The sequence below is a fragment of the Chaetodon auriga genome, chromosome 11, assembly GCF_051107435.1.
Source record: "Chaetodon auriga isolate fChaAug3 chromosome 11, fChaAug3.hap1, whole genome shotgun sequence".
Lineage (NCBI taxonomy): Eukaryota > Metazoa > Chordata > Actinopteri > Chaetodontiformes > Chaetodontidae > Chaetodon > Chaetodon auriga.
The window spans coordinates 8,215,139-8,241,148 of record NC_135084.1 but is presented as its reverse complement, the minus strand read 5'-3'; the positions used below and the strand labels follow the sequence as shown (position 1 = coordinate 8,241,148).

Here is a 26,010-nt window from a genome sequence, read left to right as displayed (position 1 = left end):
GATTCAAGTGAACCATTTATTCATTGAAGGTCTGTTAATGTAAAACACCATCCTTTCAGACGAAACATAAAGACCTCCGGCTGAAAAGTACCATTTGAGCATTTACAGAGTGCAGATTGGCATTTATTTGAAACATGAAACACACAGTACCAAGAGAAATACAAAAAAGCACTTTCAAATCAAAACACATTTGAACATCCAAAAAAGATAAAAGAAATCAGGAAACAGTCGAGTCCTCTTGAATTTCCCCGTTTACTTGTTTTAACTCTGCACCTGATCGTCCTACACAGCAAATCTTTACCCATTACTCTCACGTGGATCGCACATAGTCTAGTCTGCACTTTGGTGGTAGAGGGACTGGTGTCTGGATTTGAAGACACCACATGTTGAGACATTGAGGCTTTCACCTCCAAAGACAGCTGTGTGTGTTCTATACATTCTGTGTTTTTTTTTATTGACCTCTGGTCCAATACATTGCTTATTAAAATACAGAGGCTATAAAAAATACTTTTTCACTAGTTCAGCATTAATGACTCCTATATTTGTATATATTCATAAATAATTCAATACATAGATAAATAGATATTCTGTGTGTGGATTATAAACTTTCATAAAAGCATTTATTTTTTCCAGTAATACAGGAGTGACTATAAATGCTGAAATGCTCGAGGGCTGCTGTCCGACCCTGATGTCTGGTAGACTGGGTGAAAGGCCGAGCGTTTACATGTGGCTTGGCGCTGGTCTTGTGTGCCAATGTCCCCTCTGACCGTGCCAGTCTCTAGCTCCGCTGGCACTCGTTCTTACTGCAGGTGGCCTGACGCTCAATTTGCCATGTGCCCTCCTCGTATGTGCAGTAGCAGATTGTACACTCATCGATCTTCACCTCTCGGCCGGCCGGTATCACTGCTGTGTCCGCGTAGCAATTGGGCCCTGTGAGTGGTACGAGAAAAACAGGAAAAATAGAGCGAAATAAAAAAACAGCCCTATGTGTGTCGAAATTGAATTTTAAATTGCCCTCACGGTATGTTTTTAATGCATTTCTTTTGTTGTCAGCACCATATCACTTTATCAAGGTCAGACTCTGAGGCCTGAAAATGCGCGATTTCCTCCGCTCCACTGATTTGATAAGCTGTTGGAAAAGAGCTCTGGTCAAGCTAAATGAGCAGAAACATAATGACAGGTCAGTTTTATTGTTCAAATTCTGAGTTGTGTAGAGATGCCGAGACCAGAAATATCATTTTTATGTTGGTGTAGGAGATTTTTTCTTTAAGTCCCTGTGTCATTGTTATCGTCCCAGTCTGTGTGACTCTTCTGCGACTAGACCCACCAAGGACACTGTTCAATGTGGAAAAATGTAATTATAGGACTGAACACACAATTCAAAGTCACATTACTTTGTGTTGCTCAAGTCAGTTTTAAATTCCAGGAATCCACAGACATCCTTGTCAGTCTGGATACAGGTGAATTATGAAATACAATAACCTGTAAATCCTGCAGTTCTGTTAAAATAAAATCTTGCCTGTACCCCATGAATAAATACGTTGACCCAGTTATTTCAAACATTTCATTTCACACTCACTAAGTGCTGGGGGAAACATTTTCCATTATTTTCACTTCGTGACCTGTGCCACAACCAACATATAGAGCTTAAAAATAGGCTTATATGAACAAATGTCAGCGCACAGCTAGGAGGCAGCTAGTTAGCTGAGATAAGTGAGGCTGTGCCTTTGAAATAAGAATAAACATCAGATCTGTTCTTTCTCTCAAACAATAAAACACACCCTCGTCCAATTAAATGCCAGGGCCGCTAACTCTCACAGTCTGACCCGCAGACTCGCTCAATTGACAGTTTTCACAAGCTCTCACATCATGCGTCTATTTTGGCACACTGCGAGAAACAAATTTAGAGTTGCTAAGGTCGCGGCGTGAAAAGACGACAGTGACGGCGCATGAGCAGAAAGACAAGGCAGCACAGCGAAACAGCAGCACGTGCAGCAGCGAGTTACTCACACCGTCCACAGGAAAGTGAGAAATATACACAAATTTATTCCCTTGCTGCTCAGAATGATGTCAGAGCAGGTTTTTAGGTTCTTATCACTCTGCAAAATCCTGAATGTAATTGTACCTCAACATGCTCTCACGTCACCTGAACAAATCTAATGCCAAATAAGAGGAAAAATGTAAAAAAAAAAAAAAAAAAAAGTTATATGTTAAATAGGCTTTGTTTGCACCCACGACAAAGTCATCAGGGATAATCAGAATTGTGATTATGTGACAGACGGTCCTCTTATAGAACGCACCGCTGCACAAATACCAAATCTCGCTTCAAAATAAACTGAAATGTTGGCAGCCGTGACACTGAGGGCTTTTGCTGCTACTCCATCAGGCATAAACAGCAATTTAATGTTGCTAATGTTAGCATTGGGGAATGTTTTGTAAGTGACTGAGTAAAGGTTGCCGGGTGCTCACTGAGAACACAAGCTAATGTTAAAAGGATCAGTGTCATTGCTCCTGAAATGTGCAGTCTGCCATACTGCACATCAGTTAGCTTGTTATCTGAATGACCTACAAAATAACCCTAGCTAGTTAGCTCCATCCACCACCATGAAGGCCTGGGATTTTTATTTCACCAGAGTTTGATTATTTGCTTCTGGGTACTGCCATGCCACAGAGCACAGAGGGCCTTTCAGGAGACGTTCTTGTATTCTTGGTTCAAAAGTGCATCACCTACTTTCTTTTATTGGCGTTTCCAAAAAGCTGAAATATGTCGCGGGAGTTATTCTTAACTTGATCATATCCACTACTGCTCCTGCTAATAAAATCTGATTATCTTGCCACTTAAAAAAAAAAGAAAGTCTACATCTTATATTGTTATTTTGTAATTAGTGATGACAGGGTTCTGATGTTTCTGTTCTAGTGTCAGACTCAAGCTGAAGTAGGTCAATGCTGCTCAAATTTTAATAGCTAGTACAGATATTCATTTAGATATACGAGCGTTTATATACAGAAGATATAAGAGAAAATAAGCCGTATTATCCAACCACATATTTCAGCTTTCCACATAGACTGATGAAAGAAATGTGAGAACACATTGTGGAATGAAGGCCAATGGGACAGGAGCTAGTTTGAAAGTAGGACAGGACTTCAGTTATTGTTTCGCCACTACTTTTACATTCCACTTCTGTTGCAATGACCACATTTCCATATGGAGTTTGGTGTAGTTGCTCATCTTGTCTTGTGTCTTCGAGATAGTTTCATGACATCCCTGCAAACTTGAATGCAGTCATTCAAAGAGGAGAATGAGCACAAGAGACCAAATGCGCTGCCCTTCATTTCATTTCTCTCAGTGGAAAATGGGCTCTCACATCTGGGCTTTCATTGACTGTTTCCCGAAATAGTGTAATAAGAGGGACAGACAAAATAATGGATACACAGGCATGGAGATTTGTGAACACGCTTCTGCTGGTGTAAGTGGCCATTTCTATTCACTCAGAATGAACCACTGCTGATCATATTCAACATAATGAATAGGCTATGAGTTTTCACTGGGGTCCTTTTAAGGGTGGAATTTGCCTTTCCGATATTTCCCGCCAATCTGTCATGAATCATCATCTGGCTTCGTATCTGCTCAAAACAGCTTTTCCATTGGTTGTCATTATCGTGCTCTTCAGACCACTGAGTGACCACTTGCAGGTGATGTACAGGAGCCTTTTTATTCTGGATGACCGAGCTCCCTTCAGGGAAGAGATGCATCCTGGGATTACAGTGATTACACTTAATTCTTGAGGATCCAGTTCACACAGTTAACTCTTTCACTGTCCTGGGATTCAGACATTTATTACAGGTGTTTTTATTTTTATCATTTTTATTTAAAAGTTGCACATTTGATTCAGATTTAGATGTGCACATGTGCACATGAGAGGTATTCAATGGTATTTGGTTTCACACTCCTTACACCACAAGTAAAGCATAAATCTTGCTGTAGGCGGGCTCCCTCCATATGCAACTCCAAGGTTGGAATGCAAAGAGCGGGAATTGTGCATAAAAACCAAATTAAGCACTGTTATGCAGTGCTTTAATACAGTTCTGAAGTGCACCCCAAGGGACTGTTCTTTTTTATTATTTTGCAGGAAATTGGATCTCACTAATGGAAATTTTGATGTTGAAGGTACTATTTGTTAAGAACTGAGCACTGTAAATGGCCCAGAGACGTGAAAAAAAAAATGAACTGCCACCTTATTCTGGTGCTCCCTTCTATCTATCTTACATTGTGTGTACAAAAAAATCCACTTGTCATGGCCACAATACCAAACATACAGTAAATGTCCTCCTTGTATCACTAACAACATTGCCTTCTTTGGTGCTAGGTGTGACGGGAAAGCCTTTGTCTGGTGAAAGTACCTCTGTCTTCAACTAGTGGCTCGAAAAAACTGCTCATAAATCATCCATTATCTCTCAAGCTGCACGGCAAAATACAAACACTGCGGGAATTGCTTCCACAACATCAGGTATAGCATAACAATGGCTATTTCCCTTAGACTAACAAGGTCTTGAGCCACTCTGTTGTATAATTAAGATGCTGATAAATGGGGAGTCTTTCAGCTGCGGCCACAGCATTTCATTGGGCGTCAGCACCCAGGAGGAGCGTGCTGGCACATCAATCAACGTGAACAGTTTGCGGAGGCCTGTCAAAATGTCAACCCTAACACATTTATAAGTCTTCAGATGAACACGCACACACCCTATCTGAATAACAACTCATCCTGTGGCCCAGGCTGCTGTCGCTACTGATTCATCATCATTAGCAGCATTTAGAACACAGCGTCTCAAATAAAAGATGCATATGTCAAGGATATCCTTGCAGAGAAAAATGCAAAAAAAATAATCAGGCACTTTACAAAATAAATCAAAAGTACTTCCTCCTGGAGCTGGGATTAAATCGCAACCTGTCTGACAGTCATTCACAGTCGCATGACACTCATTTGTGTTAATTAATGCATGGATTCAGCGCCACTGTGCTTACTCATTCCTGTCACCCTATTGTTCTGCCAGTCATACAACACCCACCTTTTTGTCATTGCTACATTAATATAACATATTCCTGTCTCTCCATCACTCTCTGTCTTTCTCTTCCTCTCAGTCTCTGTAGCAGAAAGAGATTTTTATAGGCACATCAGGCTTCACAAGAGCTTTTCAACGACACCCGAAGAGGCAGAGACAAATGGACTGTGCATGTGCATGAACAGTTGGACCCAAACTGTCACTACAGCGTGTTAGAAGTTGGCATGGGCAGCATGTGAAAAAGATATCCATTAGCACCTGTGGCTTTTGGCTCTGTAGCAGAGCCAGATAATGGACAGGGAAACGAGGACACATCCCAGTCATCACACCCCTTAATTCTGAAATGCTAAAAACTTGCAGAGCTCCATTATAAGGTAATGGGAGGAGAAGAATAGCAGAAATCACTCATCTTAATGCATTTCTTGAGTACATTTGCATTATAAATGCAGAATAAAAATGACCTTGCTTTGTAAAAGCAGGAAGTGGGAGAACTTTGCAGGGAGAGACGATGATTTCACAACAATATGAATAATTTCTTTCACAGATGCTGCATGAAACAGATTTGGACTTTTAAATATGGACCGCCTCGGATTAAAGCTGCAGACAGCGAGATTTATGGAAGTGCCACCTCATATTCAGTGTTTGTTTGCATATGTTGTCTCCAGCGATTGCGCCCACTGATAATCCTTGTGGCTGAACAACCCAGCTGCACACGAGTAGCTCGACTGTCATGACCGATGTCCTTCACAGGGACAAGGCACAAAACCTTGCCAGCCATCACAGCGGTGTCCAGGTGACAGACTTTACTGGGAGACAAACCTCATAAACAGTATATTTAAAGGTCTGACATCAATCTAGAGGGTTGCTTGGATTTGTTCCCCTTCTATACGGTAATGTGAAAAATGTATTTGAAAGGCACATTAGCATTAACTTTCATTCAGAAGGTAATATAGAAAATAACACATAACAAGCAGACCACTCAGTCTCTCAGCAGCACTCTAATTGTTAAGACACAATGTGACTAACCATTACCTTCATTATGGTGACCTTTCTCTATTGTAATCATAATTCTGAAGTCCTGTAATGAAAAATGGCCTTTAGATGATAAAATATAGCTGCAGAATGAAAGAATTAAACCAAAAGGTAAAAAATGGGGGGATAATATGTCTATTTTTTTTTTTTTTTTTTTTTACCTTTTGTGACTTTATTAGATGATGCAAAATGTCCTACTTTCCCCTTTTTTATGTAAAAAATGAAATCAGGGTGCACTTTAGTTATTATTCTTGATTACATCATGGCCAGCAGTCATTGTGTAACCTCATGCTGATTGCATTACTGGCCGTCATTATGGTTGCCGTATACTGACGTAACTCAATATTTTAAGAAGAAGCAATCACTGTACTGCTAATTAACTATTCACTAAACCCTGCCCCCACAACAGCAGATAAGATAAAATAAGACAAGATAAGATAAGATAAAATAAGATAATCTTTTATTATTCCTTCAGAGGGGAAATTTGCAATAACTAAGTTAGCAGCTGTAACTAAGCACAACAGGCTTTCAGAATTTCTCCACATCTTACAGTGGTATACAGAGGGCTCTACTACGAGCCATACTGTGTATATTAAGATTTTGGAAAATTGTATGCTTCATCCAAAACCAAAAATACAAGCACAAAGGGCTAGCAATGAATGAAACAATGTGTTTATCTGCTCTAATATAAGATGCAAGAATTAGCATGTCCGACTAACTGACTAACTAGCTAGAGTAGTAACCTGGTGTCATATCCAAAGGCAAGGGCCATGTCCTTAGCTCTATTATTCAGTGGGGTTATACACTACAAAGGAAAAATATCTCTTCAGCTCTGGGACGTCCCCTGCATGGGAGCCAAGGTGCACATACATCTGAATGTGGAATAACAACAGCAGCAGTCTTGCTCTTGGTTTGGGTTGTTTATGCTCAAGCAACTGCAGCCCAATTTGAGATGAGGTGCAGACAGATCGAGGACACATCTGTACTGTATAGTGTGAGTTTTCAAGCAAGAAAAACTGACGGCCTGATCACAAACTTATTCCAGCTCAACAATATGTGTTTCTGAAAACATTTGAGGCAACACAGTAACAGAATCTTGATTCATATTTGATCAGCGCTGCCTAGTTGGACAGTTTAACTTGAGTTTCATGAGCCTGGTGCATTATGCTGGTTGGACTCGTAGGCATGAAGTTTAAGTCATGTTTATGCAAATATAGAAAGGGCAAAAGGTCCGTCAAGTCGCTGCAGCGCATCCATGATGCACCATGCGGCCAGATCTCTTGCTTCCATTGTATTTATGAATGAGCAGGATCAAACCGTCTCATGAGCCACATTAGAGGACAAATGTCCCCGACCCTGATGGAGGCTGAAATCAGCTAAAATATTCAGTCAGCTGGAGACTGATTTTTCATCCATCACACAGGTTTTAGCATACACATTATCTGAGGCGAGTGAGCTTCATCTCACACACTCTGCTCGCGACGGTCGTCATTTCAGCCAAGAAAGTTCACAGCCATGAGCTGGAAATAAGGAGCCCGCTTTTGTTAGCCTCTGTGTGAAACTGAAGGTCGACCGTTTCAACAACTACTGCCAATTTGATGGTTCATTCGTCACCTTTATTTTTAAGTATATCTTGCCATATAAGATGGAAAGCTTGCAACAGTAACTGAGGGTTGCAGGGTTTAGCAATTAACAGTCAGTTATGCATTTATTGAGATTAGCTCTGTTTGTTACACCAGTCTATGCTGTCCGGACAAGCTGCAGGCTGCTTCAAATGGACAAACCACACCATTTCACATCCGTGTAAACAGAGCGTGTGTTTTTTTTTCATGTGTACCTTAAACAAACCATCCACATCTTGAAAGACGCTCTACGAATCACGCCTCTCTACATTCAAATGAGCCTCTATCCCTCTTGGCAACCAGGCTACCATGTCTCGTGTTGCTCTATTTGAAGTGATTCTGGCTCGGGTTCAGACTGTTTATCACATCCCCCCCCAGATTAGTGTTGACCCTAATGTCTGAGTCTTGAAGAGCACCACTTGTTTCCTCATGCGTTGCCAAGGCGATACCCTGCAAGAGCAAAGGACAAGAGCGAGAGAGCCACAGCCAAGGTGCCGAGCAGAGAGGCTTCTCCTCCATTGATTTTTTTTTTTTTTTCCCAAGCATTCTTCAAAAGCAGATGCTGCAAGAGAGAAAACACTTACAACTTACGCTTTCATGTCTTTTACAACTACATGTTGTGGAAAACGCAAATAACACTTCACACAGGAAAATAAGACTCGAGTGTAGAGAACATGTTGTCCCGCTTTGACTTGTATTGACTGGGGCTTCTTTGCGAGAATCAATATTGTTTAATTAAACTTTATGGCAGCGCGTGAATGTCACAAACTTTACAGGGTATGAAACCATTTAATTGCAATGTGTTCCAGTGCTGTGAGATAATGAGTAAAAAATGATGAGAACCTGCCTCCATTCACAGCTGTTCTTTGATATTCATGAACAACTGTCTGGGGTGGATGTTAGCGATACCTCTCACTTTCATCTTCCTCCCCTGGCTCTTCCCCAAGTGTCTCCTCGCATACAGGCTGAATAACACATCTGAGACAGGGTGCTCTGCCATAAGCATTGATTTTGCATGCCTGAAAAGGCCAAGATAATGCCTGTGCATACTTGATGGACTTATCAAACATTGAAATACTTCATTGTGATTTATATCAATAGTGAAAATGGTAAAGAGAAGAAGGGCTGTTAGCTGGGAAATGAGAGTAGAAGACAGCAGAAACAACTTGTTGAATGAGACACCAAATGTAAGCTTTTGATCTCTTTACAGATCTGATGTTTCAATCTTTTACCTCTTTTGCTCCATTTTCTCTCCTTTTTAGACTGTTATGTGCACACTCTTAAACTCTGTGAAAGTTTTCTTCCTTTCTGGTGGCATTACACATCTGGATGAGTATCTAATTCTTTCCCATTAATGAGCTGAGCTTTGATGTGACACTTCGGATGCGTCAGAGTTCCTGGGAGGTCCTAACATCTGTCTACTCTTCAAACAACATCTGCAGACAAGACAAACAACACCACCTGAGGAGAACTCTCTGACAACCTCCAATAACCTTATTTTACATCATCAGTATTTCATCACGGTGCTAACACTGCGGCGCTGTCTCGTATCGAGCGCTGCATGATCAACAGCGGCAAGATGGAAGTTGACAATCAATGATCCTCATCATTTAAATCACGGCGTCTGTAATACCTGGCAAAGAAGCATCATGAATAAAAGACAAAGCGAAATCCAATGTCTAATCGTTGTGATATTGATACGAGCTGAAGGAAGATCAGTGGCGTCCTTTAGAGTGATGTCTCATTTACTTCTGATGAAATATACCTTCCAATTATTTAGCAATGGATTCCCTATAGTTCATTTTGTAACATGTTGTTTTTTACTTATACTTTACGGCGTCAAGTCTGAAATTAAGAACAAATGCAAATGAAAGCATGGGACAATTACAGTGAGTCTTCAAAGCAACATGCTTTCAAGGGATTATTCCCTGACAGAGACCTCCATTTTCTCCAGTAGGTGTAAGGTGACCAGCAGTGTGCAGAGTCTAACACTCACAAAGATGTTTGATGATTGCGGAGAGTGTTTACACCTCATGTTTACATGGTTACAACCCCACCAGCCCTGTTCATCAAATCAGAGCCAGAAATGTTCCCTGTCCAATAAGAGGTTGTTAAACACATACTGATACACAGACACCCAACTCTGCTTAATTAACAGTTTGAGCACTGATATTCACAGCTATCCTGAATATGTGAAAACACCAGCAGGAGGCATAGCAATGAGAAAGAAAGTCTTGACACTGATTGGCACAAACCTAAAAAAATATATTTATTTTTAGCATAAAAATCTCACCTGCTGCAGCTTTAAAAACACTGTAGCCTGACTGCTGCACAAATGAGGCGTAAATGCTGCCAAAGGCTATTCCTGCATCTTCATAAATACCACTGTGCTCCTAGAGATTACTCTAAAAGAGTGTGGGACCAAGCTGACAGAGGTTGCATGACGATGTAGCAACAGAGTCCTAATTTTAGCAAAATGCCATACAGGTGAATGTGTGAAAGAAAATAATAAAGGGGCATTCAAGTGATTTGGTATTTCAGAATTTCACTTCCAGAAATTTGGGGGACTCACTGAAGACGCCAAGAGAGCCTGACCGTTAGCCCCTATATAGGTCAAGCTCCCAAAACAATGCAGCCATTACATTTCCCATAATGCAACTCAATACTGAGAGGAGCTATTTTGGCCGTCCTGGTTCCACAAAAGTAAGGCCAAGGCTGGTTTGGCTGGACATGAAACATCATCAGTACAAAAGAGGAACAACTGTGTTAGAAATATCTGGTTGTTTGCCATCAAAGGCACAACCTATGTGCAGAAACAAATTAACTACAACTCCCAAGGTGCATTTCCGCAAGAAAAGAAGATCACACTGTTGAGAACACTGACGATACAATTTGCATCTTAAATGAATTTCCTTTTGCATTTGGGACCAATTTGGAATTAATTCAGCAAATATAGCTCCATGTTTTGCCCACAAATTAAACGACACATTCTTCTGAATTTGTTCACACTCTGATTCTCACTCTCTGCCTGTCAGGCTTTTTCTTTACAGCAACGCAGGCCAGGACTCATGGGTATCGTAGTATTTATAGCCTTTAGCCATGCCAAACTGAGAGAAAACATGATTTCTCAGAAACAAAGAAGAAACATTTCTACATAACCTATAGCATTGTTTAATCATTCCAGACACTCCTGTGCTTCTATGGTGAGGGACATTGAGTATTAAAGGAAAAATTTGGAATATGAATTTACAGTGAGGCTACAATACTTGCAGAACCAGCAGCTACTCCTACTGTATTAAAAACTCTCTGCATGATAAAAGCACACATATTTCAAACCCCACGCCCGCAGTTTATAGTGCAGGTTTAGAAAGCTCCTCCAGAGCCTGGAAATACATTACACAACTGTGTTTCACAGGCTGAGGAGAACATCTCGTGATGAGTAAACTGGTCTCAATGTGGAGAATCAGTGTAGTTATAATTTAACCACAGAAACCCAAAGGACTAAAATAATGAAAGTATTTCTATTTCAGATTGACACAGTGTTAGTTGTGGTTTGGTAACTTGGCATCTTTGACATAGTGAGCTCTGGTTATTGAATGGTAATGTGTGGTAATATTATGCTAATAGGGACTGATGCCATCTTAAACCTGAAAATCCTCATCGGCTGAATGAGCCTGTGGATTTGGTGGGACTTTTGAATATAGATGCATGCTGTCTGCAGTCTGCCACATCTCTACACATACTGTACTGCATGTACATCTGTCTCCTGGACTGCCTGTGAATGCAACCTAGAAAATCCACCGGGCATTTCACAGGGGAGAATATGGAGCACTGCCCAAATTCTGCACGAAGCACTCTCAGCATGATCAATATGTGCATACATAAAAAGTAGGTGAGCAGCAAAAAATAAAAGAAAGAAAAAAAAATGGGGGGGTGGGGGGGGACTGACATGTATTTCCCAAGATTACAACAGGCAAATATTAATAAAGTGAGTAATGCTCCATGACTAGCAATGTGTTGTCTCTGGGGGTTGTGAGACAGGCTTTTAATTTGAGTGGGACAAGCTGATTGATAACTGGTAACAAACATTCATTACATGCAAATGCTTATGTTTACAATGCGTTACGAGTCAAGAATGACCCTCATGTGAGATTCCATGCGCAATTATAATGAACTAAGCAGATGGTAGTCATATGTTGATTATGGCGTTTTGCCGACATTTAGTCTATTTCACCCAGTTAAACAACTTCTTGATATATTTTTGCACGTCTCTTTGAGGATAAATCTCTGTGCAACACAGATGTTTTGTAATTTCCCTTGCCCACGATTCGTTATTTGTAACTGGAACAGTTTCAACAAAGAGCATTAAAACCAAAATATCTTGCTTGCAGTTTTACTCAAAACTAGCACTGCAGTCTAGCACGTTGCTCATACAGACGAAGCATTTTTATGTGCTATGTACTGTGTATCTTGTCTCTATCACAGGGATTTTTTCTCCATGCAGATTGCTTGCTCTGGTTTATAGCAGACAGCCTGCGCCACTTTAAGATTCCAAGTCAGAGATACATATCGCAAGTCATCATTCTTTTTGCTGAAGGAAGCAATGTTGCTGACATTGCCATGTTGCATTAGAGTCACACCAAGAAAACAAGGGGACATAATCTAGGACATGCTGTCTGGAATCATCCGAAACAACTTCAGATAATCGACTCTGAGCCGCAGAATTCCTTCTTCTCAGACGGGCCAAAGCTCTCAAACCAACAAGATCACAAACTCATAACCCCTGGCAGCGAAAAATGCAAGCGGACCCCAAGTCGCCGTACCAGTCATCGGGGACGGATTCCTAGCATACGCTTCAGCCCCCAACAGATTAAGTGAGTAATTATATGAAATTAAGAGTGAAAATGACATAAGCAAAGAAAAACAGGCCACGTCATGCAGTTCATTAACCCAATTTTTGGTGGGATTTCATTGAAACAGCTCTCGTTACTTCAAATATGCAATCTGATAAGGCAAGAGACTGCAAACACTGCAGTGCAGCATGCTGTGTGCTTTGTGTCAGCAAAATAAGTGTTGTGCTACCTTGCCCTTGTAACTCCACCTCATAACAGCGTGACTGTTCAGGGCTGTTACCATCATGAAATTTTAGTTGAGAAATAATAAATAAACAGTTGCAATTAATGATGTAATTGCTTTTTCTGATTTTATTTTCTGCAACTATTATAGTACAAGCCTGATAATAGTTTAATACACAGACACCCAATGAAGAAGAGGCATTGGCATTGAACATTGGAGTATATATATAGATTTCTGTTTGTCTTTCAGGCTTTCTAAAGTTTATTTGGCTCAGACAGCTGATTAAAGGGCATTTCTAAGATTAGGCATCCTCATGAAACACAAATTTTAACCAAATTTGCAGAAAATCTGCAAAAGAAAATGCAAAGTCATGTGCATTTCCATCCACGACCATTATGAAAATATTAGAAGTTAAACTCCACGAGAAAAACAGCTGGTGATGCTAATTCTACACTCAAGAGTCATTAAACCACAGCAGAAGAAGAGGGCGCACTGAGATGACGCCGGTCAAACCTCAAGCGGTGGAAAATGACATGTAGTACTTTCTGTTAATCTGTTAGTTTCATCCAGCTGCTTTTATATGATTCTGTAATAACTGTGACAGGCCTACTTCTGTTGAGGTGCCCTTGAGCAGAAATATTTGACACTGGTCTGCCCTAGCGGAGCTACCCAGCAGCCGGCACTTGTAGACTGGTTGTAGTGGAGTGAAGTGTTCACCACAGTGCTGCTGAAGGAAATCGTCTCCACTCACCACTTTTGCAGATGGGACAGCACTGATCCGGCTCGTACTCCGGGTCCACGCACTCTGTCTGAGGGCAGGCTGCCACAGAGCACAACACCTCTCCACTTGGCTCACATCGACACTTCTCACATGGAGACACCTGGGTAGCGGAGAAGTAATAGTAATTAACACCCCTATAAACAGTTCACACGCAGACATGCAGACACACAGACAACAAAGAGTTTGCTCTTAATTAATTTCTTGCTATCTTTGTCTCTGGCTCTTTGTCTCAATGTCTGCCTCTCTTTTTCCACTGCCCTGTCTCTCTGCAGCTATCTCTGTCTCAAACACACACACACACACACCACACACACACACACACACACACACACACAATACTCCTGCCTGTCTGGTTTGTTTAAGACAGTGTGCATTCAATGTCACAAAACTACATCTAGAGGGAAGTCTCATCCTTCTCAACTTCATTGCTATTGAAAGGCTCATTTTAAGGAGAGCTGAGTCAAGAATTGAACGTCAGTATCCAATCAGGGGATATGTGAAAATCAATAGGAATGGGGAAACAAAGGAAAGATGCTTCCAATTTTCCTGGTGCGTGAACAGAAACCTCAGAATGACTTATCCGAGCGTTACTGTATGTCTCAAAATAGAACAAATGTGGAACAAAGGCTGGGCCTGATAGTATACGGTTTGAAATACAGCCACCTCCTACATTCCCTGTGAAAGGCTTCATTTAGCAGCCGCTTGTATAAAGCCAAACACCTTTAGTCTTAACAAGAGAGCAAAGGTTAATTCTACCAGCATTGCTGTAGATTGCAGAGGCTTGTGCCCCCGCATGGTACTCCACTGTGAAAAATGGAGTGAGGCAGCACTTAGCACAATGCCTCAGAACTTAGCAATCAAGCATAAAAACCTGCCTGTTGCTTAGTTTCAAAGCACCCCCCTCCACACCACCGCACAGCACAAAGGCTGACGTATGCCGCCGGTGAGAGTAAAGCTTTCTGTAGATTTCCCTCAGCACAGACTTGACATAGAGCTGTCTGTCCGTGAGCTACACTCAGAGGAAGAAAATCCCGTATTAGCCTTAACCTCCTGCTGAGACACTTGCCAACATAAAGAAAGAAGCATTAGGAGCTGGAAAGTGTAGCGTCTTATAAGACACCAAGATTGTGGTGCAATCCTGAGCCTTTCAGAGAAGAGTCAGAGGACAAAACATAAAAAGTCTTGCCGGCGCATCTCTGTGTCTCCTGTGTCCACAAACACCTCCACACAGCAGCGTGCTCTGCACGGTTGTAACATTAACTATACCCCTATCATGTGTATCAACAAACTGAATAAGGAAACACTGCTGAAGCTGCACTGCTAAATTCAGCCTTTGGTAATATTTAGGCGTTGTGTGAGAAAAAAGACAAGTGCTGACCTTTGCCATTATAAATCTGCCTGCCTGCTCTCTTGCATGCTGCAAGGCAAGGTAACAAGTTTCTGGGTAGTGCCTCTGATGAACTCCATTGAACAGCAAGGAGTGTTCTGTCAGCACTTCTGTGTTTGAGTGTGTCAAAATTGAGTGAATGCAGTTAATGGGCTCACCTTAAATTCTTCTAGAGAGGCATAGATCTTGCCCCGAAACTCGCAGTAGTTCTTTTTCTCCTTGCACTGCGGGCAGCATTGGCTAGTGTCTACTTTAATGCAGCGGGGGTGAACCTTGGGACATTCTGGCTTGGTGCACAGAGGGCCCTCGTCTGTGCAGAGGCAAGGGCACGTCGAAGGGCCTGGGGTGAACTGCTCGCCGATGGCGAACACGAAGCCGCTCTCATCCATGCAGCCTTTCCCCCTGTAGTCCGGGTAGGCGTACTCGTCGATGGCGTCCAGGGACAGGGTGACGTCACTGGTGGGGCCCTCGTCTATTTGATTCAGGCTGTCCTGCTCGCTCCACAGCTCCTGGGGCTTCCCGCCCTTAGATCCTCGTGTCTGGGAGTTGAGGTTCAGTTTGGCACGACTCACGGCAGTCCTGTTGGGGCCAAAGGCATTGATTTCCTGCTGCCGCTGCTGAGCGCCGTATCCTAGCGGTTCCTCTGGGGCCTGCTTGTCCTGGTTTTTGTCCTCCCTGGCTTGGGTCAACACCCTTTCCAGACGTTCTCGGCTCACTGGTAAGGTCGCTATAGGATTGCACTGAGTGCCGCTCATCAGGACCCCGAGAACAAAGAGAACTTCTGCTGTCATGGCAACGGAGTGCAGCATCTCTCCCCACCACCAGTGAGGTGGGAAAACACCTTGGCTCACATAACACACTTCACATCTCAGGTGTGAGCCAGTCCATCTGCAAAGAGAAAATTAAACTGGGGTCATGTGCTCAGCATTTTGTCACTTTTTATTCCAGGTGTGGGAACAGTACAAGAAAGAAAGAAGCAAAGACTGTAGCACAGAGCAAGAAATCCAGCCCACTTCAGAGCACCGCTCCATCATGTCCAACATCCTGCTGAGGGTGACGCAAGCCTGTAGGATCAGTGAATTGGATCATCAGGACAGGGAGTATTCATGGGGCTGTGTTAGGAAATCGATAGCGCTTCATATTGTAACACCTCCTGCATCAATCGGTCCCAGCAGTGACAGGGTAAGAGGAAAACAGCCAAAGAAGGACCTGAATGTAACACTCTTAAGCTCCTGATCCTTGTACGGAACAAAGAATCAGGATCAATGCCTGCTTTTTTTAAATGAATCACAGTCAACTGTACAAAGGGAGAAATTGATTTGAAAATAGAACATAATTCCAGCCTGGAAAGATGAATTTACTATAGCTGACAGAGGTAGCCATATCCATTTCAAAATAAAGCTCTGCCACAGCTTCTGCAAAAAGCTGTATGGGCATCAACACTATCTGATTGAAGAGAGTGTCTCTCCTCTCAGAAGCCCACTAAATATCTCACAGTTTTGTTTTAATCAAAAGTAAAAGCACATCACTTTCCCAACAGTTTTCAAAACTGCGAGGAGTCAATACACAACAGCTGAAGTCGAGTGAAATCCCAGGATCCACTGCCGACGTTGCAGAGGCTGCACATTTTTGAAAAGCTATAGTCAATGTTTTTGTTTTTGTCTCTTGCTTAACTTGATTTACTGCGGCGTCTTGAAATTCAAATGCCTGCTATGATGCTTTGCTGCGTTCGGTGGCCTACTTCCATTCATTTCCTCACCAAATGTTCGATGTCACCACTGAGCTCCGTTTAACAGGCTGCAGTCATGTTGACATTTATAGCATTATATTAAAGGAAGGTGAGACTGCTACTTATTGACTCACTCGACAATTAATTGCAAGGTCCTGCCTGTGTTTGTTTAAGGACAGTTCGCCATATTGATTAATTTGCCATCCTCAATGAACACAGCTAATTTCCAGCAGAGCGATAAGGAGCTCTAAACAGGAGGGGAAGAGAAACTAAGCATTAAATAACCCATAAGCAAATCCGTTTAGGTATGTGGTAACACATAAAAAGAAAGAGCAGAGATAATGCGGGGACAACCAGCCACATTAATTCTATCCGACTGCAACTATGAAGCCAGAGACCCCATATGTTTTAAGTCATGCATTTTGATATTCATGAATTCTGAGCCATTCAGAGGGAAAAAGGCTGGAATTGACTGCTGGCACGCCAGTTGTATTTGAGGGGTGTTTTAGCTGAATTGCTATGTTTGAGGCAGAATCCTTGGAGCTGCTGTGGAACGGAGAGGAAGCAGAATGAGGTGCATACCGATAATGCTGCTGCAGCTGAGAGGGGGGGGGGGGGGGGGGAGAGAGAGAGAGAGAGAGAGACGAGCACAAGCCTCATTAGTAAAAGGACCTCATTTGGCTTTTCTCAGCCTCACCTCTCCACCTTAACAGCTGTTACTCGCTGTCACACTGTTACTGCTGCTGCTGCGCTCTCCGTCAGGACTGAGCACTGGGTGGCCCTCAGGCTGGTTGACGACTGGGCACAAACTAGCCACAGCACCACAGTATCTTATGCGATAAGGCTGGCGATAGATTATTCTCATTATAGACAAATCCCAATGAAAAGACCATAAGCAGCTGCAAATTGATCCCGCTAACAACTTGTGTATAGGTGTATCCAAAGCTTAATTCAGCTTATTCATCTGAGCCGCAGAGCTCTGCTGTTCAAAAAGCGATTAAAAACACATCAATGAGCCGCCGTACTGGCTGTTCCCTCACTGTGATGCACACAAGCAATGTGGCAGTCCGGTGCATATGGCAAGTGTACTCCACTTGCCATATGCTATATTCAGTCGTAGTCTAATGGTCCCCCTCTCTCGCTGATGGAACAGTCGATGGCTTTGCACAAATGAAGAAAATTCCTATCAAAATGTCCCCTGTGTGAACATATTTGCATTGTGACTAATTGAAATGCATTTTATAGAGCTAATGAGGACATGCAAAATGAAATGTTGCTCTAGGTAGCCGTTAGCTAGCTAAAATAACTTAGTCTTTTATTGTGTGCCAGGTTTTACTGAACCACTTAACTGATCCGGCTGTAGCACTGACAGGCACATATTCTGTTCCTATCCAGACGAGGCAATGCAGCACGAGGCGTTTTTAACGAGCCAGTTACAGCGGTGTTGGCTGTGATACACACATACACACATCTTCTGCTGTAAATACTGACCTTAGCACCAAAGGTATATTCATCTGTTGCAGCCAACAAATCTTCTTATTCCAATTTGAGTAACGTTTACTTAAACCCACCATGTCCTGCTGCTTTTCGAAGATACAGAGCTTTCTTGAAAATAAAAACTATTCTGTTTGTGAGAATTTTTTTTTTAGCATTTGTGTCTTCAGCCTGAATGAATGGGCTCAGGTGTAACACACAGCACAGGGAAATCAAACTGTTCTGTGAGACAGACTTGTGCATTGTTAGCTTTGGTCTTTTCATGGCATTTCTTGAGAAAAATACTAATATAGAATGATGTCCTTCAATATTTACCTTTTTTATGCCACAAAAACAATGTCTTTCTGAGGATCAACAGATTAAATTGTGTGCTAGATTAATTAGATCGTAATGCCATCTTGCAATCCAGGTCTCATCTTCTGTGAATGTCATTAATTCTTAGCCACACGCAGCATAATGTGTGCCAAATGTCATGCAATTACACAGGCGAGCTTGAAACATAAATATGTCTTTTTTACCACGATTCCTGCTGTTAAACATATTCAAGACGTCTTTGTGGACACTTTTTCTTAAAAACTCCATAGGCTCAAGCGATGGGAGACTTTCTTATATTTATAGTGTTGCATATAAGCCATTTGGTGAAAGGTCGTGGATTTATCTTTGGCCTACAGCCCTGCAGAGAATTTCGTTTTTTGCTTCACTGCTCTAGCTTGAATACAGTACTTGCAAAGATATTCTGGCTGGAAAGAAAAAACAATTACAGGATGAGCTGATATAAAGAGACAATACAATGTCTACACATCTCTGCGGCATAGGGTAGAAGCTTGGGGACTATTACTCTTAGAAATTTTAAGTATTAAATTGAGTGTAATGAGTACATGATACATGATACACTGCCTCCATAGTTCTGTAAAGTCTCATTAGGATCAGAATCTGATGTAGCAGCGCTCTGTTTTTAGCAACACTGCTAGAAAGTCAAAGTGATGTCGCAGTCAGACTCATAAACTCATCACATGTGTGACCTGAAACGGCCCGTGCTCAGTAACTACTGGTTGCAGGCATCAATCAGCAGCACACCGGGGTTTATATAAGCCAGCATCACTGAGTTCATTCACACTTCTGACACATTGGAACACCCACTTCAGAGCAAAAAAAAAAAAAAAAACCTGCTCTATAAGTGGAAAAACAACTCTACAATTTACACTTGTCAGCTCCAAATAATTATCTCTGGAAAACAAACACTAATGCTGCAAAATTGGCCGTATATTTTTGCCTTAAAGAACAGCCGTCTTTTTTAACCGCTCGCAGCTAAGTGGTCATGTGGTTTCCCTGTTTCCACATCTGTTCGGCAACTGACAGGACTCTGCCTGGTTCCAAACACTGAAGTGGTCCAAGCAATTAGCAAGTGATTAAGTGCTAAAACAGCATTCAAATCCAGCCAAAGAAATAACAATTATAATAACTAAAATGAAATACATAGAAGAACAAATTCTTACAGATTTTAAAATGCGACAACATGCAGTTTGTATTGGACTGCAAGGGGTTGCAGAAAAACTGTTTTGGGAGGCAGGCAGAAAGCCTTCAGTGGTTAAACATGCATGAGGACAGCTCATAAAACCAAAACCTCCACTTGGCTTTGCTGTTGTGCTCAGTTGTAATCTAATGTTGTTTCGTTAATTGAATTTGATTAATAAATAACAATGCAATCAGAAGCTGTGAGAAGCGATGTGTGTGCGTAAGCTGGCAAACGAACTACACACCCCTGGAGTCAAATATAGGCCTTAAATATACATATTACTAAAACATCTCTGCGCATATCATCAAAGCTTAATGATCAAATGGTACAAGAGTTTAAATGAACTGAGCCGCTAATCCTCCACCGGTGAGCCAGCCAGCTACGGTCGGGCAGCACCGGGATGTGATGTAAAAGTTGTCAGTTCAAACCTCAGACCTGACATGTCGAACAGCGGGAAAACCTCAGCTGGAAAGTCAACAGCGGAGAAAGCTTATTTCTATCAAGTACAATATTGCATCATGAGAACTCAGTATCAGTAAGGAAAGCGAGAAAAACAGTACATGCTGCAGTGTGAGGATGACACGTGCACTTGCTACAGCGTGTACATTACATAGTCCCTTCTGTTTGCCTTCTCCAGGGCTTTAGCAGGATTTTTTTTAATCCAAATTCAATGAGAATTACTTAGAAACGTGAATTTGAACTAAACATTTCCCAGAAGTCCAGCGCAGAAAATGTCACATTATTTGTTTTGGGGGTCTCCAGCAGTAAAACACGGCTTTAGAGGGTTTTTCAATTGAGGTCTAACAGACCCCAACACGAGTAATGTCACTATGTGGGATAACATTCATTTCAACACACAGCATTTACATTTGTTTATGTTTAGCCCATTTAATAGATACAACATTTCCTTTTTTGGTGCAGTAACAAAGCTTCATGGTCATTTCCTTGCATTGTCACTTTCAAGGCCAGTTTGTGTTACCACTTCATTGCCTTTCTACAAATATTCTACAGAAATACTTAAAAGGAAGAAAGCAGTTAATATTTTTACACCCCAACAACAAGGAAGTAAAGCCAATGTCAGCAAGACATACGGGTTAATACGGGTTAAAAAAAATCAGATCTTTGTCACGCAATGTTGTCATTTCAGATCTAATGTAGGCCACTCTCCCTGTCTGAAGCTACATGAGCCGCATGTAAAAGCTGCGATTCAATTTCAGGGTTATTTTTTACCACTGTGTATTTTTACTGCCTTCAAAAGCAACAACCCCCCCCCCACCACCACCACCACCCCCCCCACCCCCCCACCCCACCCCAAACTTATCATTCTGAGCTTCAATGAGGATTCATATTTCAGGGGGAAATGCAAAATAATTTGATGATGTTTTGTGTAAACGAGGTCAAATGTAGAGATACTGAACACTGGCACAAAATCCACTTCCACGGACGTAATCAGCTGTCAAAGACCCTCAGTGACCAGACCCTCATACCAATTAGACCTGACTTCGCCGAACACGACAAATATATTTCCTACAATATTCCAGTTCTCTAGTTGCAAAAATCTACAGCTTGGTTTTCTGCGCACAGTAAATAGCAATTATCACACATGCAGTAGATGCTGCCTTGGAATTGCACTGCAGCAGAAAATTCTAATTATCTGATATAAATGGTTAATTTCACAATAATACAGTTTCCTTTTGTTATTCTGCTCACCTATTAACATTGCAAACTTAAACGCTGCCATGCCATGTGCTATTACTTTTGAGGACTGACAATATTTCCACTTTCCACCGACATTTAAATGTTGCAGTGGCTTCCTGCACTACAGACAATGAACTCAGTATTAACCAGCAAGAGCGGCTTCTGTCATTATCGTCTGTCTATTATCTGTAAATATAAATCCCCCTGTCAAAGGCCAAAGTTCTCTTTACATCTCAGGCTATTGAACGTGGCCGTTTGACCACTGAGGTGCAGCAGCAATGATTAATCAAGCAGGAATTCAACCTGGCTGTTAGTTCACGGTTCAACGGTGCTCACCATCGCATTGATTTATGACTCATAAATTATTGTCGTTTTCATTACCCAGCAGAGCGAATAAGTCTCGACACAACAACCTGAGCTTGGAGGGAAATTTTAGCTGCACCTTGACTAATAAGATGCTATTATTCATATAGATTGAATTGGCAAGGCTTCAATAACACAAAGCGAGGCAGTTAAGTTGTGTTAAGGTTGGCCTGCCTCTTGCTTTCTTCTTTGATGTCACTCAGAAAGGATTCTTCCAGGGAGGTTGATAGCAGTTTCACTCACACCATAATGCTATAAATAGGGCCAAATGTACTGAGGCAGTGCTCTCATCTCCAGGAATTTTCCACACACAAGCTAAGATGTTTTTGTCGGTTTGTTTATTTCTAATTACTCTCTGGCCTTAATACATGTGAGCAGCATTCAAACGAATATTTGCACATCTGATGTGGATGAAAAAGTTCATGGTGACAGAAAAAGGCAGCACCAGAGAGAGTGATGAGCGGTGAGGCTCACAGCGTCCTTCTTGTTTTGATTTGTGTTTAGCGCCGGCATCGCACACCACACAAGTCTGACAATGAGCCTCCAAAACGGGCAAACATCACATTCATATTGTCTTGGAGAATAAAACTCCCGCGATGTCCCTCTGTAAAATCAAACTGGATGTCATTGAGAGGAAAACCATCTCCTCAGGGCTAGAATTAACTCAGACAGACAATATGCCCTCGCCGCTGTGTGCACTTCATTTATTGCACATTACAGATTCTCCTACTTACACAGTTCCAACATCCCAACATGCCACTGATGGCACACGGGGAATGTAACAATTTACTTTGAGGTCTACTTCAGTTTATGACAAAGCAGATCATGGGGGACGAGATGTGAAATGTTTAGACAGTGGTGGCTAGTGGGCTTGGATCTGACAGGGCTGAGAAAGTATTGAATTAATGATGCCACATTTTAAAACTCGTTTTTATACAGATAAACAGTGTGAAATGATGAAATCCAATTAGAGCAATAAGGGACACTAAGGCAGGATCCAAGAGTATTAAGCCATCTGCCAGTGAGTAAAGATTGCTGCAGGGCTGCCTAATTGAATTTTATCCTCTGACTGTAAATCTAGTGAGTGACCCAAATCAAAAGAAAGTTTCCCTAAACATGCAACGCAAAACCAACGGCCCTTGCAAAACTGTCATATAATCTTAAGGTTATGTGCGGTAGAACAAGGTGAGACTTTGCTCATACACAAAGCCTGCCAGGAAAAGTCTGTAGCAGGAAATGTATTCAGGAGAAGAGTGTAAATCAGCCTGATTTCTTTATGTTACTCCGAGGGAACAAGAAGAGATGATGATGATGACGATGACGATGGCAAGCAGCCTTTCTGACTTTCTTCTGTATCACACCCAGAGATGAAGTGACAGTTCAATCCAAAAAAAAAAAAAAAAATGTGTATAAATCTCAATCCAGTGATCAGAACTGAAAACAACTATCACCAAAAAAACGAGCGTATATGTTCAGAACAGCACAGATTTTCCAGACGCTGGCATCATCCAAGCACCGACTTTGCTGAAAACTATGAATCAATTAAATAATGAGTGCACTGTGTTATGTGTTTCGGATGCCTACTCCACTGTTGTGAGGCTGGATGTTGCATCCTGAAGTGTGTAGGCAGGCAGTCTTTGTGCAGCCACTGAAATCTCTCTGATGCTTCTTACAACAGCTTCAGTCCTATTTACATCAAAATGCCAGCACAGTTCACTTGCACTGACGCCTATGTAGCCTCTACAGGTGCACCAGCCTTTTGCGCAGGTTTGAACAATCTGCATTAGAGTTCCCCATCGAGCTCATTTGCATAAAGGCTTTGGTGATTTATGCAGTTTAATTTTCAAGCAGGCATGGTGGCTTTGCTGTAACCCTGAGAGAGTCAAATCTCCATGAAACGCTCACAAACACCAATTGTAACAAAAAAAAAACAGTTGATTCCCAGTAAACTAAGTTGATGAGAGGTTTCGAGCAAAGGAGCCTAACATGCATAAATAAAAGCAAAAGCTGCAGCCCGACACAGCAGCATTGATATAATTCACCTGTGATCCTCGGAGTCTGTCCGCTTCCGTCAGTGCGCTGGGATGAAAGACAGCCTTCGGACTGCTGGACAGTGGAGCCACGACAGCAACAAATGATCAGGAGTGAGGAGATGGAAACTGACGCTCGTTAAGCCAGTCAAATGCACAGTTTCCCCGGAGGATGCTCGCAGGTCATCAGCGTGTCGCGCTCAACTTTAATCGCCACAGTGAGTGAAAGCACTCCGTCTCCGGCGATCCGCCGCTGCCACTGCCGCGCAGCTTCTGATGTCCCTGCTCCACACTGGCACTTTATTTCTCACGGTGACAAAAAAAAAAAAGAATAAATAAATAATTTAATAAACGGGGGGGGGGTGGCGGGGTGGGGGGACAGACGCGTTCAGACGTCACGTTCAGTCAAGCGGCCACTAGATGGAGCAGTTTAAAATGACTGGAGAACAACAGGCTGTCAATTAATGAGACGTTCACAGGTCGGTTCATAAGGTTCACACGCTGCTGGGATTAACGACTTCACTTAATTATCTCGAATTAGAATGTCGTTTCCGTGACACAGTTTGGTCACCGGGTAATTTGTTGCGGAATGGGAAACGACTAAAACATTATGCAATCAAAAATGCAGACAGTTAAGGTAATACCAGTGCAAATCAAGAATCATGTCGGGACAAAGCAAGGATTTTTAGGAACACAGAGGCCCCCCACACAACCCACCAGCCTTTAACCAAGAGAGAGAGAGAGAGAGAGAGAGGAAAAAAATAACAATCCTACATTAATGCTCAAGACTTTTATCTGGTCATTATTTTAATGCATATAGTCGTTATATCTAAATATACTGAAACATCAAATACTGAAATAAGTTTATCAAGTATTATGTGCATATACTCATGTACTTCCTGAGGTCGGCTACTCATTTCAATCTTATGCTTCTTTATATATTTCTACTCCTGTACACGTAAGAGAGGAATAATGTTCTTTTTACTTCACTACAGCAGTCACTTTGCAGATTAATATAATTTACTGAACCACAGCAGTGCTTTGAGCTACAAACTAACACCATGCTAACATGCTAATACTAGTGTTTAGCAGGCAATATTTCCCATGTTCACTATCTTAGTTTAGCCTGTTAACATGCTAACATTTCTTAATTTGCACGAAACACAAAGTACAGCTGAGGCTGATGTAAATGCTGTGAGTTTTGTACATATTTAGTCATTAACCAAACCCTGATAAGTGCCTGATGACAGCACTAGATGGAAAGTCAGGGGATCCGCTAAATCATTAGAATTCATCCTCTGGAGACTATGAATGTCAGGGTGATCCATCCACTACTTGTTGAGCTATAGAGATAAAAACTTGAGCAAATAAACTGTATTGTTATACAATAGATTGAACCCTCATAAAGTAGCATTAGCCTGAGCCTCACCTCAGCCAGCCACAACATCTAGAAGTGAATGCATCAGTAAGAAGAAAACATCATTATGATGCACATTAAAACCAGTTTGCCTGCATATGTACTTTTACACATTAGGTAAATTGTGTTACTTAAAGGTGGGGTGAGTCATTCTGGAGAAAGACTGTTGATATCGCCATCGCTCTGACTCCCCTCCCCCTCCTCTTGTCCTGTGCAGGGGCACAAACGCCACCTGTTGCTGATTGGCTGGAACAGTGCTTCGTGGCTCAGTGCGAGCCCCTCTCTGTTTCTCACTTACAGAGCCTGAGCTGTGCACAAAAGCAGATTTTTTTCAGTGCACACAGAGAATGGACAGCTAGTGGACAGTGAGGAGACATAAGTGAAAATCAGCAGTCTTCCTCCAGAATGACTCATCCCACAACTTTGAATGCTTTTACTTGTAATGGAGTTGGCTATGTTTTATCTGTTATTGCTGCGTTTACTTCTTTCACCACTGGTAGAATATTAATTGCTTAAACCTGCCAAATTCCTCAAAAAGCAGCACAACTGATTAAGAACTTGAAAGCTATCTAAGCCTGTAGATACAATAAGAGTATTAGAGGAATGAAATAGATAAAGAAAAAACACAATCTAAGGTCTCCAGGTCTCCAAAACTACTCATTACATTACAAAAACATGATAAACTCCTTTCAGACGACCATAGTAGTACTGTCGGAGAAGCCATAACCCACAACAAGATAACAATCACTACTATCACATAAATACATTTGAAGAATATCATATAAGTGTCACAGCAGACTATAA

At 41.8% G+C, this 26,010-nt stretch overlaps 1 protein-coding gene across 1 annotated transcript; it reads right to left on the bottom strand.

Moving 5' to 3' along the window:
- vwc2 (von Willebrand factor C domain containing 2) lies at positions 1–24,083 on the bottom strand. Its single transcript, XM_076743234.1, has 4 exons — positions 23,802–24,083; positions 15,118–15,847; positions 13,543–13,672; positions 1–930 (listed from the first exon to the last, which is right to left on the bottom strand). Exons 2-4 carry the CDS (start codon positions 15,766–15,768, stop codon positions 779–781), a joined length of 933 nt encoding a protein of 310 aa, XP_076599349.1. The 5' UTR covers positions 15,769–15,847; positions 23,802–24,083; the 3' UTR covers positions 1–778.
- Between the last annotated feature and the right edge of the window lie 1,927 nt (positions 24,084–26,010).

Coding starts and splice junctions, on each gene's coding strand:
- vwc2 (XM_076743234.1), bottom strand. CDS start 15,768: ATGCTGCACTCCGTTGCCATGACAGCAGAAGTTCTCTTTGTTCTCGGG. Junction 13,673..15,117: donor CCTCTCTAGAAGAATTTAAG/GTGAGCCCATTA, acceptor TCCGCTACCCAG/GTGTCTCCATGTGAGAAGTG. Junction 931..13,542: donor CTGTCCCATCTGCAAAAGTG/GTGAGTGGAGAC, acceptor TACCACTCACAG/GGCCCAATTGCTACGCGGAC.